Here is an 18998-nt window from a genome sequence, read left to right on the forward strand (position 1 = left end):
TTTTATGTAGATGGCCCAAAAAACTCGTGTCAAAATGATATTTGATTTGTTGTCTCAAAATATGTTTTTTTTTTTATTATTCTTTTGCTTGTGTGAGTAAACATTTTCTTAAAAATATTCTTTTTTTCTCTCTCATTTTTATTCTTCCGGGATAATTGTTAGAAATAGTACAAAAAACATTTCTTCTTTTACAAAGAATAACCTTTTTGATGAACTGTTTGAATGATTCATCTCAGTTGCATCTTAGCTAGGATCAACACTGAGACCAAAATTTTTAAAATAATAATAATAATAACAGTAATAACTTTTTAACATTAAATTCGAATCACCAATTTTTGGAATTTCTTGGTAGAAGCCTGACTAAGATGAGATTGAGATTGAACAAAAATGAAGAAAAAAAAGTAAAAATCTTAGTCAATTTTCGTGCGAGAAGAAGAGATTGTTTATTTTATACTATCTTCATCTTCTTTTTTTTTTTTCCCTCAAATTTGGTTTCTAGTGATTCACACTAGATTTCCTTTTCTAAATATTTTTTTTAAAAAAATCAAATTTACCTTTTTCCAAAAAAAAAAATCTCAAAAACTCCTAAATTCTCACAAAAACTTCCAAATCTCACCTAGAAAATTAAAACATAAAATATTAAAAATTGTATTTCATCAGTCTTATATTGGTACTCATCTTGCTCCTTATCATGGTCGAGATTTTCATCATGCACAAAAACGATGGTTCAAACGTGTCATTTTAAAAAAGTTTTATTTTGGTCTCGATAACAATCCCAATAGAGATAGCACCAGACTGTGCTATTAAAGCAATTAGCCATAAAAATGTGTTATTTATAAAAGATAAAAAAAAATTGCATTATTTCTGGCCATTTTCTACTTTTCTTCTCGTTCTCCCTTTAGCTCTAATTTTTCTTGTTACTAGTCTAGCTCCTCCTTCTTTTCTCGCTCTCTTCCTATCTTTTATGAAGAGGATCTTGCTAGAAATTGTCTCTTTTTTTTCTTTTTCTTTTTTGCTTCATCTTTTAAGGTGAAATATTGAATCATAATTGATCTTTAGGTATTTACTTTTATTGAACTAGAAAAGAGAAAATAGAAGAGATACTATAATAATTAATACAAGGTTATATTATAAGTTTAGTCTATGAATTTTTTATTTTTTATTTAAAGGATACTTGAATTTTTTTAATATCTAATAAGCCTCTAAATTTTTAATTATGTCTTTAAGAATCACTTAAATTTCAATTTTTTTATGTAATGGGTTATTTAATATAATTAAAAATAATAAATGAATTAATTTAATAGCTATGAAATTGAATTTTATGTTTAATAAACCCTAGATTTTAATTTTGTGCCTAGTATTTGGTAAAGTTTAAAAATGTTAAATAGGTAGATGACTTATTTAGAGAAAATTTGAAAATTTAAGAGTTATTAGTTAGACAATTTAAAAATAAAAACATTTAAAAAGCAAATAATTCGTTGTAAATAAGATAAATTATTTTAAATGAAAAAATTGTTGAAAATATTTATAAATAATAGCAAAATATCACAATCTATCTGTGATAGTCCGCAATAAACTATTATCTGTATCTATCATGACACAAATAGATATTGATAGCGGTCTATTATAGTCTATTGCAGTCTATCGCAGATAGATAGCGATATTTTATTTTATTTGTAAATATTTTAATTTATTTTTCTATATTTGAAAATTACCTTGAAAACAATATTGTATTTCATATTTTTATATATATATATATTTGTCAACAAATTCATAAATTAGTATCGAACTTGTTTAAGTAAGTTTTAGTAATATATTTATAAAACTTAAAATTAGCTCAACCTACCAAACATTAGGTTGAATATGTACTTTTATTAATTTATTTGTTGTTATAGGTTAAAAATTTTGTATAATTGCTATTATAAAATATCATATAATTTATAACACATTTTAATTTAACCAAAGTAAATTGAGTTTATAATATAATTATGACAATTAAAATTTATCTTTTCTAATATAATTATGACTATTAAAATTTAGAATTCAAAATATGGATATATTAAAAATATAAAAGTGTGCTTTTTTAGAATTTTCACTATTTAAATTACATAATTTAAAAATAAATTTTTTTAGAAAAAAAAATCCATATTACCTACAAAACACATACTCGGTGAATAACTTAATGCAATGAATTTGAAAACATATAGCATAATTCAAATTGCTAAACATACCCATTAGACACAAATATAGAACTTTAAAAATCTATCATATCCTATCAAATGCTCAAAAACCTTATAGATACAAAATCAAAAGTGTAACATAGTTCTCAAAGTTTAAAAACTGAATGGCCACGAGCTAAAAACTTAGGGACTAAACTCGTTAATGTAATAGCTAAGGTCATGACCAATTGATTTTTTGTTTTTGAAAATTATTCTCATTTTCTTACAACTTCTTTACCATAATTTTCATATTTTCCAACTAATACATGAATTCTTAGTCAAATTATAAAAACAAAACAAAAATAGTTTTAAAAATTTTGGCTTGAATTATAAAAACACTCTAAAAAAAAAAAACAGAATGTGAAGTAATTTTTTTTTTAAAGAAGAAATGTGAAGTAATGTTTATGAAGTTCATTTTAAAAAATAAAATGATTTTCAACCATGTCCAAAATAATTATTAAACCAACCTATTTTTTTTTTTAAACATTATGAAAGAACCTAAGTTTAAAGTTTTTTTTTTTTTTTTTTGAAAAAAGAATTCATTCAAGAACTAGCCATAGCCACAAGCCTCCCTGTTAAGGTAGAGGAAATCAAGTATGGAATAATACAAGAAATCTCAACTACTTCTTTAAAAGCTAAAAGAATAAAATGAAACAAAAGAACCGACCCAACCACCATACAACACCCCGCCCGAGCCAAACGGTGCGAAGTCTCGTTCCCATCTGCAGAACGCGCACATCAATCAGAAGATAAGACATAAGCAGACAAGGCCAAACTCTCAATCTCCTCAACAAAACCCGACAACTCCGATACATCAAGACTCTTTTGTGCAATGACATTAATAGGATCACCACAATCTGACTCCACAAAAACATGGGAAAGAGACTCGTGATCAAAACAGTCAATAAAAACATTTAAACCTTTAATCATCACTAGGGCTGCAAGGAGCTTTATGGGCCACTTGAATCGCACTCTTTCACAACCAGCCATGATAAAAGAGCCAAAAGAGTCATAAACTACCCAACTTCCTCGATATCATTCCAAGAAGCGTCAGTGTTGATCTTCTAAAACCCATCAGCCGGCGAAACCCACAACACATAACTCATCGGAATCTCCCTCCTCATTGAGGACTACTTGTCGAGACTACCCCCAGCGACTCCTCCACATGCAAAGAGATCCTATCCAGCAAAACATTGCGCGTTGGAGGCTTATCGCTCAAATTTAAAATATTTATGTAATTCCACACACCTCACATAATGATGGCAATGAGATCTCGATTCGACCTCTTAAGCTCTTTCATTACCCCGGTCCAGCAGTCCGTCGAGCTCCAGCAGTTCGTCAAGCTCCAGCATTCCCTGAAACAAGACAGTAAACCAAATAAGGAAGGAAAGAAAGAGAGTCAAACACTTTTAGTAAATTTACACCCCACAACACATGACTTGAAGATTCAACAAATTTTCTGCAAAAAGAATAAAGGAGGTTAGTAACAATTCCTCTTTTGACAATGTTATTGAGGGTGGGTAGAGAGTTTGAGATAGACTTTCACACCGCAAGCTTAACCCTCGAAAGCACTCCCAGTCTCCATACAGACTTCCAGAAAGTCATATTTTTTAGGAAGTCAGAGCCAAAGACATGAAGCATTGTGTCTAAGCTCATTGTTAAGGAATATGCGCTATTAACAGAGAAACAACCTTTGGGATCTAAGCCCTAAATAATCTCATCTGCTCCTCCGTACTCCCGACAAGGACCACTAAGAATAGACTCTGCATCATTGGGATAAAAATATTTCGAGGTCCGAATTCCAATTCCCATAATCGTTAATAATATCAGTTCGTGTCGAGACCAAGTTACTATTGGGCAAAAACCCTAAATTTAAAGTTTGAGATTATAAATTTGGAAAGTTGTATGCTCATTCGGGAAAAACCTAAAAGATAAAACATTTTTTTATTAGTTTTTTTTTTTCAGGAAAAAGAAACATTTATTATTATTATTATTTCAACGAGTCGTATTGGCCACTAGGACAGAGCAGAAAAATGACAACATTAAAACACTCCCACTCGCATCCTTTCATTTTTGTCCTTCACAGCCAATCATAAACCTTCACTGTACAAACCATTGGTCATATTATTCGACTGCAATCACGCGCCAATGTGAGCGCGTGCGATAATTTAGCTCCGTACATTACAGAAGTGCAAATGATGACAAAGCGGAACCATCACGGCCGTCACCTCACCGTTGCCTTCATCGGCTGTGCCGGTGACATATTTAAATCACCCGCCTGTGACCCAAGAACTTCATCCTCCAATTTCTCACCGCCGAATCATTTTGTGGGTTTTCGGATTCTATTCCCCAGTCTTTTTCTTCAAAGGGTTCCTTTTATTTTTCTTTTTTGCTTCTTCTTCTCGTTTCTAGAGGCTTTCTGTGTGCCTTTTGGGTAAGAATTTTCTTGTTTATCCATTTGATTAGTTAGATATATAATTTAATTTCCATTTGCTGCTGATTGTTACTTGTTTTGGGATTCAACTATTACCCATTTGGCTGCTCAATTGTATGTTCTTATCTGATTCTTTTGTTGTTAATTTGTTTTAACAATGTGTTGTTGAACTCAGTTTTTTCAGCTACTTTATCATTGCTTTCAATAATTAGTCTCCAGGGTTTGATATTCCACTTTTTTTTCTTTTAAATTCTTATTAATTTGGCTGGTGTATGTGTTATACTGGAGTTGAAACTGTAGAAATTTTGTTTTTAAATGATTATAAATTTATAATTGCAAGAGCTTTGATGCTGGTTTGATTTGATGCCAGTTGATGGTAAGAAACTCAGAAAATGGTATTTGATGAGTATTTTGGGAAGGGTTTAACTGAATTAATCTAGGGAAAAAAGTTGTTTTTGCTTTTGTCAGTAATTAAATTGTTAGGTTTTTGGAAATTAGCTCCAAATCCAATCATCTAAACTTTGGTGATTGATGGGTCTTGTATCATTTAGAACAGTGCAAACCCTCTTAATTTGTGATGACTTGTATATGCTTTTGTTCATTAATTTTGTTTCTCTGAAATTATTTTTCCTTTTAGAGATATGAAATTGATGTTTTTTCTTTCCATCTTTCCATTTCTAGATATTGGGCTTAGAGATAAGCTGTAACTACTGAGATAAATTAAGGGGTCAGTTATGTGCTACAATATGATGGATTGCCATGTGGAACTTAAATTACTGCCACAAATAGATGAAATTTGTTCCTTCCTTTGATACAAGGATGAAAATTGAGGCAAGTCCTGCCTTATCGATTCCAAGTTCAAATGCAAGGCAGCATAGTAGTGCAGGAGTAAATAAAGAAATATCTAAATCATTAAGAGTGCTGCTGCCTACTTCTTTGGAGGAGGTATATCCTAAGTTGCCAGATTCTCAACAGGTTTCAATGGAACGTGAGCTGGTATCAAGGCCACTTGTTCATTCCAGTCATATACACTCAAGCAGTGGAGTGGTTGGCCATATATTTTCATCTTCTCCAGGGTTTTCAACAGATCTCCATTACTCGTCTGTTTCGTTGTATGAAAACCAATCTGATGCACCATTCATTCCCGAGTCATCAGCTAATGGTGCACTGTTCCATTCTCACTCAGAACTCCTTTCATCAACAAACCATCCTCCGGGTGAAAATGCCAATTCGTGGTGTTCAGATGCACTGCCAGGTTTTCTGGAGGTTCCTGAAAATAATAACCCTGTTGGCAATAGTCATGTAGAAAACATTAGTTGCAGCTCTCTTATGGTATCAGATGATTTTAGTAAAGAAAATGATTGGCAAGAATGGACGGATAGATTAATAACTGATGATTCATTGACTTCTAATTGGAGTGACCTTCTAGTGGATGCCAATGTTGCAGATTTGGAACCAAAGGTTGGAGTGCTTGCACGATACTATTTATTTTGTTATGTCCATTTACTGGATTGATACTTCTAATAGGGAAATATGAATGCATTGGTCATGTTTATTCCTCAGATGGAGCACCGAGCATCTAAACCATCAATAAAAATGCAGGTGCAGCAATCTCAAGTTCAAAACCAGCTTCCTTCTTCTGGGGAAATTCCTATGATTCCCACCTCAACTCCTTCAAATGGAGCTCCCTCTAAGCCACGAATGCGATGGACACCAGAACTTCATGATGCATTTGTAGAGGCTGTAAACAAACTCGGTGGTAGTGAAAGTGTGTATTACCTTAACACTACCTGTTTCACGTCCCGACTCTGAAAATGATTATTGTAGCTAATGGGCTTACTATTTTCAACTGTCAGGAGCAACTCCGAAGGCTGTTCTGAAGCTTATGCAAGTTGAGGGTTTGACAATCTATCATGTTAAGAGCCACTTGCAGGTATATTTATTTGTACATGAACTTGTAATTGTAAAAAATAAAAAATAAAAGGAATTCAGACATTCATTAGGTGTAGTCTACACAAAGACAGTTGCAGATGCATGGTCCCACCCCTGCACTGTGTGCAGATGTTCAAACATTTTTTGGGTAATAAAAAAAATATGCATTTGTGTGTTTGTATATTAGATACTTATGCAATTGGCTAAATTGCTTCTTGCTTGCAGAAATATAGAACGGCTAGATACCAACCAGAATCAACAAAAGGTATAGAAAATACTTTTCGATATCTAACTTATGTTAATTCTTTGTGTCCTTCATCTTTCAATTATAAACATCACTTTTCCTGAGGAAGAAAAATCAAAATCCAATTTTTTTATGCATGCAAGTTTTTACCCCTGTAATTAAGTACAATAATTAGATCATGATGGCTCATATTATTTGATTACATTTGACATTTTGGAACGAAAATTGCATGAATTTTCATTTTATCTGCAGGAATGGAGAAAAGCACTACCCCGCTTGAGGATATTTCATCTCTCGATCTCAAAACGTAAGTTGCTTGTTTTTTTTCTTTTTCTTTCTTTTTGGAAAACTGAAGCTGTGCGGTTTGATTTTTCAAGTATGGCATAAAGGCTGGTTGCATTATCAGTTTGAGATTTCTAGTCATTTTTATTTGGACTGGTTTGTTCAAGTTGGTTGAGATTTCTAGGTATATTTTGTCTGACTTGTTTAGATGGTTGAGGTTTCAAGGCACATTTAATTGGACTTGTTCATTCAATTCTTTGTTTTTTTTTTCAACTACTCACAAAAGGTTACTCTGAGGGATATGGGTATTTCTTACTTCTAGGGGATTAAACCATTCAGAATGAAATACAGGAAATTCTGTTTTGTTGGGGGATACTGAATGATGCTTGAATAAGCCGCTTAATATATTTCTTAAACTAGCGGATTTGCAGTAGTTCACATGGGAATACTTTTAGGGTACATTTGGTTTGAAATTATTTTTCAGAACATTGTTTTGAAAACCAACATAACCTGTGGCCTTCTGTACTTATGATCTTTCTTGCAAACAACCAAAGTTTCCCAAATATAAAGTGATTTTTCTTGACATCAAACTGGATTTGCATGACAGGAGTATTGATATCACAGAAGCTCTACGTTTGCAGATGGAAGTTCAGAAAAGGTTACATGAACAACTCGAGGTATGTATCTATTCCTTTGAAGCAATTCTGCCGATGAGTTGAGTAAAATCCTTTCCACGAAAGTGTGACCCAAGGATTGCCATAGTAATAATTCTGTTAAAACTACATTGAGTTCAGTCGCAAGAAGTCAGAAGTTTGTTGGAACTTTTTATTGATGATGTTAAAAGAACTTTTAATCTTACCCTGTTTAATGTGGTGGAATCATGTGGTAGCCTCTACAGTTATGAAGTATGCTAGGGAGGTCATGAGACTTTAAGCTATGAAAGAAAGTATCCAGCAAATTATGAGAGAGATGATTTTATTTTGATAGGTGAAATTGCTCGCTGAATCCTGTCCTTTATGATAAGTTGCTCTAGCCAATCATGAAATACGTCTCAGCTTTATAAATTATGAAAGATTGGTATATGCTTTTGATGGTCTAGGAACAATGTCAATAACACATAAGAGCCTAGAGAGATGGAGAGCTTATGCATTGGTCATTCCTTTATGAAACCATCTGGGTCCCAACTTGCCTCGGGTGGAGTGAGTTATCATAGCCCACTCAATGTTTGGGTCTCCCATTATGATAGTTAAAGTTCCCAATTATTATAACTCACACTTAACTACAGTTGAACTATTTGAAAACCTTCTTTGTCGACGGTGTTTAATATTTTGTGACCATCATCTCTCTTCATTTGTATATAGTCTGCACCCTCAAACACAAAATATTAGAGCCCAAACTAAAATATTTTGCACCTCAAATATATATTACTATAACCTACAGACTATAATAACCAGTTCAATGCTGCAAACAGCCTGTTGTGTTTGATGAATGCTGGAAGAAGGGATGTGTTTGTGCATGTGGACGTGAATGCATTAGTCCTACAATGTTTCTTGAACAAGATATATTCTATAGATTATACAATTGTATCCTTGAGTTCTAATGAATACGTTCGTCCCAACATTTGGTCCCTTAAGTACCCCATCCCTCCATTTGATATTTAATGATCCATGAACTAATTCCTTTCTTGTTCACTTTTTGACAGATCCAACGAAATTTACAGTTAAGAATAGAAGAACAAGGGAAATACCTTCAGATGATGTTTGAAAAACAATGCAAGTCGAGCAATAACCTGACAAAGTCATCGGCATCCACTTTGGAGGATTCTCCATTCTCAGATACAGTGCTGGAAACTTCCCAGGTGGAAAATCGCACAGTCCGCACCGATCCATCTGAAGCTGACTCAATATCTGGAAAGGCTACTGACAAAGTAGACGAGAAGCTAGTAGCTCCTCATAAGGATGTCCCGGAAAATCGTGAGGCTGATGTTTCTGAATCTGGTTCCCAGCTATCCAAGCGCCAAAGGACAGAATGAGTAGGCTATGTTTTCTGCATTGTGTCTGTCTTTTGTATTGTCCAAAGAAAATACTGAATCTTCAAATCCCATTGTAGCTTGCGGAAAGAGTAGTCCTTGGTTTTGGCTTTGAGAATCACATAGGCATTAGATATATATGATGTCACATTCTAGTTTATAAGCAAGCAATAACGCTATTCAAGTTTTGGTAACATTATTCTCTTGTATATGGAAATTGTACACTCAGTAGCAACTTTAGCGCTGAGTTGCTTTCAATATGCAAGTGTTAAAGGGTGCTCTGTAAGAATTTTCTGTCCCCATTTGTGTAATTTTACAAAATCTATTTCTAATAATTCAAGATATCTTTTGGAATGACTTTCTAAGTGCCAAGGAAATATTTTTAACGTATATTTGAATTTTTTTCCCTTTTTTAAAAGGTTTGGGATGGCTTTTTAAAGTGCTTAAAAATATTTTCTTTTGTACTTAATCATCATGGATTAGCCTATTGGTAGATAAGGAAACATTCCTTTGATTAAGAGTTACGAGGTCATGGGTTGAGTTGCGCGTAAATTGGCCTAGACACTCATGGATTAAAATAATAATAATTAAATAAAATTTTCTTTTGGACTTGAACATTTTTTCAAGCACTTAAAAAGTCATTTCAAACTGGTTCTTTGGGGTGTCTTCATAAGTTGGTATTGAATAACTCAACATCAATAGTAAATATTATTGAAGTTTGCACATTTGAACTCGGTCTTATAATTCTATACTCCAAATATAGACTTCCTAACTCCAACATATTAACTCCAGACTTTATAACTCAACTCATTATTCCAAACATCCCCTAAAGAATTAGAGATTTTAAAATGTATTGATGGAACAAAAATTCAATTTTCAATACCCCAATTGAGGATCATTTTGATTTATTTTTTGTTTTTTAAGTTGTGTTTTTCACACATTTCTTATTATGGTTTTAATTTTTTCTAACGAAACATTTGAGTTATTAGTCAAATTTCAAAAATAACAACGGTTTTTCATTTAGTTTCTAAAGTTTGGTGGAGATTCTAAAAACTTTCAAAAAGTAGATAACAAAAAAAAAGACCGATAAATGAAAAGTGTCTATAAGCTTATTTTTCATAAACCAAAAGATTAGCAAATGAGTTAACCACTTTCCATAGCAGCTGATCAAAGAACAGCCGATTTGATAACGGAGGCTTACCCCTTTCTTGATAAAGCTGTGATGCTTCATTACACATCCCAGTGTCCGGGGGGACTTAATTAGTTTCCCCACTCTTTACCAATTGATCTTAATAGAAGGTTTGCTCATCTCAAATGATTTCAAGTTATTCAGTATTCCACCCAAGGGCTTGAACTTTGAATGAATTTTTAGAAATATTTCACCAAATATCTCAAGACCCACCACCAGGGGGCAACTTTATTTTTTATCATCACAGGTTAATTGAACATGTTTGACACATCATCAAATCATCCATAATATTTCATCAATGGATCCCTTAAAACAGCCAGTAGGAAAGGAATGTAGATAAGGAAAAAGATTATATATATATATATATGACAGGAAAACGAATGCATTAACTCCAATCGAACAAATGAATATTACAGAAATCAATTCAAATTCACAAAACAATGAAATAAATGTAATGGACACACACCAATACAACTAACTCCTCTCCACACAGGTATCTCACAAACTTATCTATCATACAATGGTGTTGTGTAAGTTGGTAAAAGCTTGCATTCATTCGTTTCTTCAAACTCGAACCTCGATTTATCATCATCAATGACATTATCACCCCTCGAATTCAAACCTCATTTATCAACAACATCAAAGGCACTGTCACCCATCACAAACTGGTTTCGTTCTTCCACAACATCAATCAGAACTCGGCATCGTATCACTCTTATTTCACACACATTTCTCTGTAGTTGCTGCTGGAATTTGACACTCTTTTGAAAGAGGAGGCTGGTCCCGAATCCTCAACAGAGCCAGAGTGACTCCAATATGTGCCAACAGTCCCAATGATTGGCATATTGTCGGCGCTTCTATTTGGTGATTGTCTTGGAGAAGGTGTAGTTGAAAACTGTTTGAGCTCCTCCATAGTTAAGGCTCCCAAAATTGGTCTATCTTCTTGGCTTTTAGGTGAGTTTGATCCTTGTGACTCTGGTGTTGGAAGAACTGAAATGCCTGTGCTAGTCTTGCTTGGAGGTGTAACTTCTGATGAACTCAACCAGTTCGAAAGGCTGGCATCAACAGCTATCTCTTGATCTGAGCTTGTAGGTTGGCAAGTTTTTGACTTATGACCAAAAGAGGATTTCTTAAAACTTGGCTCTGTCCCAAAAGAACGCCTAGGAGCTCCACTCAGTGCCAAATTCTCTTTACAAGGAGGAGGATTCGACCGATGTTTATCCTTAATTTTAACTGCCTTCCATTGTGAGATATTTTCCACAGGCTTCAACACAGAATGAACACAAGCATTCCTATCTCGAGCAGTTCGTCTCACCCCATTTTGAGGTTCGGTCTTTCCAGGACACCCGCATACCGACAAACAGCTATCGACCTCATCAGCAAACACTTGATCAGCAGAATTTTTCTCACTTGATTCTCTGATTCCATCTTCATCATCATAGTAATTGTCATACTCTTCATCCTCAACAACATCATAATCGTTCTCATCATCACCATCTTCATCAGTGTCAACATGATCATGATCAAGATCACTATCAGCATAATCCAATTCATCTTCATCATCACTATCTCTACAATTCTGATACCTATGATTGGGAGGGTAAGACGAAACGCTTGAAACTGTGGAGCCCTCTTCAGAGTATGATTTGCACTGGGATTGAGATATTTCAGCTAGGTCCTTCTCCTCCTTCTTGTTACTATCTTTTTCAAGAAAAGCATCAGCTTCAGCTTCAGCTTCAACATCATCGAGTTCATATGTCTTTACATTGGAATCAAATGTTACTCTCTTTCTAGTACTCAGGTTCAGTTGCTCCTCAGGCCTATCCCTACACACAAAACCCAAAACTTGAGAACCAACCCAACACTAGAAAGAAAGACCTATGCTCAAATAAAACAGGGAGATGGGGGGATGGATTAATTTCTTGTTTAATGCTCACCGAGCTTTCAGAATCGGACTAATAGATCTATCAGAAGCACTGTCTACAGTTGATGGTGAGACCTGAACAAGCTGGGAGACAGCATTAGCCTACAGTAAAATTCAAACATCAATCTCAATTTCAAATGGGATTTCAGGTTTTCACTTAATAGAGCTCTGTTTGGCAAGAAAACTTCGAGAAACCAAACAAGTTCATACAATGGGGAATCATCAAAAACGAAGTTGATACAAATAGAATGAGTCTGTGAGAATCTAAAACATCGCAAAAGGGAATCATCATCGAAAGAAAAAGCAAGCTCATGAGCTTCGAAAAAGTAGAAGATGACTTACAGCTTGTTCTCGTGGCAAAACTTTACGCCGTCTCTGTTTCCTATGCTTGTTCACGTCACTGGATGAGCGAAAACAAGCAATGAAACAACCCATGGTTAAGAAAAACGAAAAGGGAAGAAGATTAACTGAATCTCCTTCTTGGTTGCTCTGCCACTGAGAACAAAGCTCTGATGACTCAGAAATGGCGATTCTGCTAATGGGTTTTCATGATTTCAGAAACCCTTTACAGAGAATGAAGGTAGAGGGAGAATCCGATGAAGATGAGAGAGAAAGAGAATGAATCCTTTGAATTTGCAGTAATGGAAAGAAAGGGGGAAGGTGGGGCAGAGTGAAACGGTCAAGAAAAATTGTTCCTTTTTTTAAAATTGAAGTTCAATGGGGAAACGAGCAATGGAATCAAAGTGACTGTTAGGGCTCAGAAGCCATCGTGATTACAACCTGTAAATGGTTACCCAAGAAAAATAGTAATTTAAAAAAAAGTCATATTATTAAATTTTATGCACTCTTTTCAAATATAAAAAAATAAATTAGTGATACATGATAATAGATTACTATCATATATCATTAATGTATAGATATCATTATCTATTATAAACGATGATATTTTACTATTTTTTTAAAATATTTTTAATAGTTTTACCATTTAAAATAATTTTTCTATAAAAATTCACTTTTTACGTTATACTATAAAGAAAAGCTAAATTACCAATTTAATTCTTATGGTTAAAAATTAAAAAGTTAGAGTTTAGTCCTTATCGTTTTAAAGGCTATAATTTAGTCATTATGTTTTGGTAAAATCTCATAAATAGTCCTTATGATTTGATTAAATCTTTATAAATAGTCCATATCGTAGAGACTATATATGAAAGTTTTATCAAAGAATAGTGACTAAATTATAATTATAAAATATAGGAATTAAATTATTAACTCTCTTCAAACTATAGGGATCAAGTTTACCATTTAACTTAAAAGTAATTAATGTAACATTAAAAAAATATTACTAATAAAAATATAATATAAATAATGAATATTTTAACATGTTTAAAAAGCAATTTATGAAACATTAAAAAAGTAACGAAATGTGACTAATTTAAATATAATATAAGTAATAAATATTTTAATTCATTTAAAGAACGTAAAATGTGTTTGTTTATAGTTCAATTTTCTTTTTCAAGACTTCTTTGTTTCTATATATTTTTTTTGGAAATATTTGTAAATATCAATTTTTTTATATTTTAATTGACAGTTTCGTGAATTTTGATATTTTCATCAATACATATCATATTCAGAGAGAACCAAGATTTAAAACGTTATTGTTGATGAAATTATCAAACTTTTAATTTGATAAAATATCAATATCGTTAATATTTTTTTAAGAAAAGTATAAAACCAAAAGAATTTAAAAATATATTAGATTAATAAATAAATATTTTATAATTTATAAAGAAGTTCATATTTATTATTTTCGTTTATGTTTACGTTATTGATATTTTATTACTTATTTTTTTTTATGTTTACAAAATTGTTTTGAAACTTTTGAAAATGTAAAAATGTTGGAAGAAAATCGAGATGTTAATTTAATACCAAGAAATTCGAAATGAAGCTTTTCAGGCGGGAGTTTGGGTATATTTGATTGATTTCCGGCCGTTAGATTCTGTTGGCCTGTGGGTCCCCCCACCCTAAGGATGTCGTTAAAGTTAATATAATACTAATCCTTTCAATTTTGAAGTGGTTTAACTTTAATATGATTAAATTAACATTTTTAAATTAAATTAAATTATAAACTTAGATTCGTGTTTTATTTGATTCTTGAACTTTTAATGTTATAAATTCAGTCTTTCAATTTTTTCAAAATTCAAGGATCTAATATTTTCATTAGATTAAAAAATTGACTTATATCTAATTAATAAATTAATTTATAAAAATAAAATAAAAAATTTCAAGAATGTATTAGATATGAAAAGTTCGATGATTTATTAGCATGCAATTGAAAGTTTATGAACCTTTTAATACACTTCTGACCACTCATAATCATATAGACATAAATCTCAAAGTTTATGAAGTAAATAATGAATATAACCCGGAAAAAAAATCTTTGAATCTGTATTTACTTGTACTTGTTTAAAAAAAAAAATACTCTCATCATTTCAAAAGTTGCAATAGAACTTTCTATAAATGTTTCAAAACTGTTATTGGAGTAGAAATTTGTTAGAATATTGGATATAGATTGACTTCTAAAATAGGTATATTGGTGATCTAGAATGGTGTCATCATGTCTGCCTTTCGATTTTTTTTTTTAAGTTACCAAATAGTTAGAAATGTCTATTTAACCCAAGACCTCGCCGCGGGAAATGGGAGAGAGAGTGGGAAGGATTTTTTTTCTGTTGGCTAAACGGGGACAAGGAGGAGATTATATTATCCACCCGTCCCCATCTCGATTATATATATATATATATTGTTGAGATTGTGATATTTATATATATTAAGTTGAGGTTTAGATATGTTGTCATAATATTTAAATTTTATTTTTTCTATTAGAAATTATGAAAATCAAACCTTTTAATTATATATGAGAAATTTAATTATTTAACTAACAAATTTTATAATAGTGATTTAAGTGAAATGTTTTTTTTTTAATCAAACGTGAAAATAAAATCGGTAGGAAATCCAACCTCCGCGAATTTTTTGTTGAAAATCTCTGCCCCAATTCCTATGGAAAATTTTATGAGGATGGAGAATGAAATCGGATAGCGGAGTCGTGAACGAGGAAGTCATCTTCAATCCCGCTCCATCTCGTGGACATCTCTACAAATAGTTCCTAACCATATTTTGTTTAACATTTTATTGTGAATTTCTCCTCCTTGGTAATATTATAACTTTTGGGAAAAAAAAATATATGAATTTATTTAAACAAATGGAAATGTATTTTTAAAGGGAAAAAAAAACCCTCCTACTTTAAAAAGGAAATATTTATAATTTTTTTATCATATATCTAGATTTATTTTTTTTTCATTTTTCAGATGGAAGATTAAACTTTCAAACTTCTTTCAATCTAAATCTATCTAAACTTGAATACATTTATTTTTTAGTATTTATTTCTAATGTTCTTTTTTTGTTATATGCATTTTTAGTATAACACTTTTGAAATGTTAATATGGCATTTTATAGATAAAATGTGAATGAAATTACATTTGTTCAATGCAAATTATAAATTTTGATTAAAGAGTAAACTCTAATTACAAGATATAAGTCAATCTAAAGCAAACGTGAGTTTGGTTATGTGGTTATTATGGACTAAAAAGACCAAATTCAATGTATAAAGATTATAAGTCAATCACTCATCTCCACAATTATTGACTCGAAAAAATAAGTCAATCCAAGTATGTGAATTAAAGAGATCAGGTCTATTATATAAAGACAAAGTTTATATTTTTGGTTCCTTTAGTTCAACGATACGTGAGAATGAATGAATTTGAACTTCAAATTCCTTAATCAATGATGTATACCTTTACTGAACGAGTTGTGCTCACTAAAATTCTATTATAATTTAACTTGTTTTCATATTAGGAATGAAAACGGTTCGGTTCGGTTCGGTTTGGTTGTCAAATTGAACCAAACCGAACTTTCTAATATGTAAAATCGAACCGAACCGAACCGGTTTATTGGTTCAAATCGAATTGAATCAAATTGCACCTATGCAGTTTGATTCAGTTTCAAATTCGGTTTTGACATTTTTTTAAAAAATCTATGTTATATTTTTTAAAATTAAAAACAGTTCGGTTCAGTTCGATCTTAATTTCGATTTTGTTCTTTAAATTAAAAATGGTTCGGTTTTAAATTCGGTTTTATTTTTTAAAATTATATAAATAAATAAATAAATAAATAAATATATATATATATATATATATATATATATATATAAGTTAAAAGCGGTTTGATTCGGTTTTCGAAATTGAAATCGAACCAAATCGAATTAATTCGATTTCAAAATTTATTCAAACTAGATCGAACTGCATTTTTCAATTTTATTGAGTTTTTAGTCCGATTTTTAGAAATGGTTTGATTTTGAATGACCATCCTTAATTCATATGGATAGATTGCATACATGGTGGTAGGAGAAAAAAAAAAAACGTTTATTTGGAAAGATATTTTGACATTTTCCATTTGAATTTCAAACAAGCGAATCAATTTGGAATTTAAGAATATGTCAATTGTTGTACCCTCCATTTAACTCGTTGTGGGGTCATTTTCCCCCTCATTTATTCTATGTTCAAGCAAACAAACAGTGCAGGGTAAAAAGACAAAATAATAATAATAATTGATAATAATTAAAAAAATTTGCAGTAGGGAAGAAAAAGGCTAAGATTAAGTATGTTTTTTTTTCAATTTCTTAAGTGGGCTTGCATTTTTATTAGGTAAATGATTAAATTATTAGCCAAATTTCAAAAATAAAAATAAATTTTTAAAAACTATTTTTTAGGCCCGTTTGATAAACATTTCTTTTTTGTTTTTTATTTTTGAAAATTAAGCATATTTCCTCTTAATTTCTTACCATAATTTACATATTTAAGTACAAAGGTTGAATTCTTAACCAAATTCCAAAAGTAAATACAAGTTTTTAAGAAGCTAGTTCTTATTGTTTTCAAAAGTTGGCTTGGTTTTTAAAACTATTGGTAAGAAGTAGCTTATAGATGAATAAATTTGGAGATGAAAATAATATCTATAGCTTAATTTTTAAGGACAAAAAAATAAAAAAAAAAACTAAATGATTATCAAATGAGATCTTAGTTTTCAAGGTTTGATTTGATTTTTCAAACAATGATAAGGAGTATACAAACAAAGCAATAAATTTACAAGCGAAATGAATTTTTAGAGACTTAATTTTAAAACACTAAAAGCAAAAAACGAAATGATTATCAAACGAGATCTAAATTATAAGTTTAATTTTAAACTTTCAAATTTCTATCCAATAAGATCTATACTTTCAATTTTATAGGTAATAAGTCTCTAAAATATTTGAAAATATTTAAATCAATTGATCTATTAATCATAAAATTGGTTTTATCGTCTAATAAATTTATAAACATTACTTTTTGCGTATAAAAATATAGTACAAGATCAAATATTTATAAGACAATTTCTACTTTTTAGAACTAAAAAACCTATTGAATATAAAATTAAAATTTTAGAAAGCTAGATGTAACCTTACAAGTTTGAAGAATAACCTAGTGCAAATAGTTTGGTAATTAAGATGAAAAAACAGGTTAAATTTCAAACTTAGTTCTTTAACTTTGAATTTATGTTGTATCTAATTAGTCTCTAAATTTTTAAAATAAAAAATATAGTCATTTGACTTTTGAATTTTTTAAAAATGCATGGATCTACTAAACTCAAATTTGAAGGTTTAGAGAACCAGCAAACAGAAAAACCAATTTTATATCTAATATGTCAATTAAATCTTGAAAATATGAAAATTTTATAGACCTAATGACACAAAATAAAAAATTTGGAAATCTGTAGACATTTTAAAAAATTTAAGGATCAAATAGACACAAATCTCACAATTAAATGACGAAATTTGTAATTCAACCTAAAAAATAAAATTTTTTAAAGTTAAACAGTTATGGGGTAAATTCGTTATTAAAAATTTTGAATATTCCAAAGACATATTGACATCAAATTAAAAGTTTAGAAATTTATTAAACACTTTCAAAAGTTTAAAAATAAAAGCTAAAATTAAAAAATTAAACTTGTAATAAGGAGAAAAAAAAAAGAAAAAGAAAAAAGAAAGAAAGAACAATAGAGATAACAAAGACCAAATGGATACAAAGTGAAGGAAATTTGTAACTTAACTAGAAAAACCTTAAATAGGAAAATTATACATATATATAGGATAAGTTTATTTTAAAAAATGGTTGATTTTACAAAAATATTTTGACACAAAATTAAAAGTCTAATATATTGACATATTTATAAAGTTCAATTTAAAAAAAAAAAAACTTTCAAAGCTTTAATTTAAGAATTATTTTAGTGTCGGGATGATATTTTATTATACTTAAAAATATTTATATATATATTTTTTTTAGTAGTTTTACCATTTAAAATTATTACACTTAATTTTAAACAAAATGAATTATAAAAACTAAATAGACACATTCCTCAATTCTCAAATCTGTTAGGCCGAATGAAAATTAATATAATCAATATAATTTAAAAGGGTAAAATATATATAATAATAATATCATTTAAAAAGAGAGAGAGAAAGAAAAAGAATGGGGTGAGAGAGGCTCGAACTCTCGACCTCAGGATATCTCGGAAGCTATGAGACCTACGCGCTAGCCAACTGCGCCACCACCCCATTTGATGACATCGAAATTATTTTTTAATTTATATTAAATATATA

At 30.7% G+C, this 18998-nt stretch overlaps 2 protein-coding genes and 1 non-coding gene across 6 annotated transcripts; 1 reads left to right on the plus strand and 2 right to left on the minus strand.

Annotated features, from left to right (window-relative positions):
* The first annotated feature begins 4442 nt into the window (after positions 1–4442).
* Positions 4443–9497, plus strand: LOC120077982 (phosphate starvation response 1). Of its 4 annotated transcripts, none has more exons than XM_039032130.2 (8): positions 4443–4653; positions 5335–6114; positions 6217–6421; positions 6510–6586; positions 6811–6850; positions 7082–7136; positions 7719–7788; positions 8814–9497. In XM_039032130.2, exons 2-8 carry the CDS (start codon positions 5443–5445, stop codon positions 9141–9143), a joined length of 1449 nt encoding a protein of 482 aa, XP_038888058.1. In that variant the 5' UTR covers positions 4443–4653; positions 5335–5442; the 3' UTR covers positions 9144–9497. The 4 variants fall into 4 exon arrangements, with proteins under 4 accessions (XP_038888058.1, XP_038888060.1, XP_038888059.1 ...); XM_039032132.2 differs by having other exon boundaries at positions 4446–4653; positions 6256–6421; XM_039032131.2 differs by having other exon boundaries at positions 4641–4767.
* Positions 9498–10666: 1169 nt separating this feature from the next.
* LOC120077603 (uncharacterized) lies at positions 10667–12972 on the minus strand. Its single transcript, XM_039031539.2, has 3 exons — positions 12596–12972; positions 12267–12355; positions 10667–12155 (listed from the first exon to the last, which is right to left on the minus strand). Exons 1-3 carry the CDS (start codon positions 12686–12688, stop codon positions 11045–11047), a joined length of 1293 nt encoding a protein of 430 aa, XP_038887467.1. The 5' UTR covers positions 12689–12972; the 3' UTR covers positions 10667–11044.
* Positions 12973–18868: 5896 nt separating this feature from the next.
* Positions 18869–18953, minus strand: TRNAM-CAU (transfer RNA methionine (anticodon CAU)). Its single transcript is given in 2 exon segments — positions 18869–18904; positions 18916–18953. It is a non-coding gene; the product is annotated as a tRNA-Met (tRNA).
* Positions 18954–18998: the final 45 nt, after the last annotated feature.

This window comes from Benincasa hispida, chromosome 5 (assembly GCF_027475165.1).
Source record: "Benincasa hispida cultivar pf3 chromosome 5, pf3_genome.v1.1, whole genome shotgun sequence".
Lineage (NCBI taxonomy): Eukaryota > Viridiplantae > Streptophyta > Magnoliopsida > Cucurbitales > Cucurbitaceae > Benincasa > Benincasa hispida.

Bases quoted from the DNA above. Each gene is read 5' to 3' on its own strand.
- LOC120077603 (XM_039031539.2), bottom strand. From the start codon at position 12,688: ATGGGTTGTTTCATTGCTTGTTTTCGCTCATCCAGTGACGTGAACAAG. The intron at 12,356-12,595 runs GTAAGTCATCTT...ATTTTACTGTAG, and splicing joins TTTTGCCACGAGAACAAGCT to GCTAATGCTGTCTCCCAGCT. The intron at 12,156-12,266 runs GTGAGCATTAAA...TTTTGTGTGTAG, and splicing joins AGTCCGATTCTGAAAGCTCG to GGATAGGCCTGAGGAGCAAC.
- LOC120077982 (XM_039032130.2), top strand. From the start codon at position 5,443: ATGAAATTTGTTCCTTCCTTTGATACAAGGATGAAAATTGAGGCAAGT. The intron at 6,115-6,216 runs GTTGGAGTGCTT...TTTATTCCTCAG, and splicing joins TTGCAGATTTGGAACCAAAG to ATGGAGCACCGAGCATCTAA. The intron at 7,137-7,718 runs GTAAGTTGCTTG...TTTGCATGACAG, and splicing joins TCATCTCTCGATCTCAAAAC to GAGTATTGATATCACAGAAG.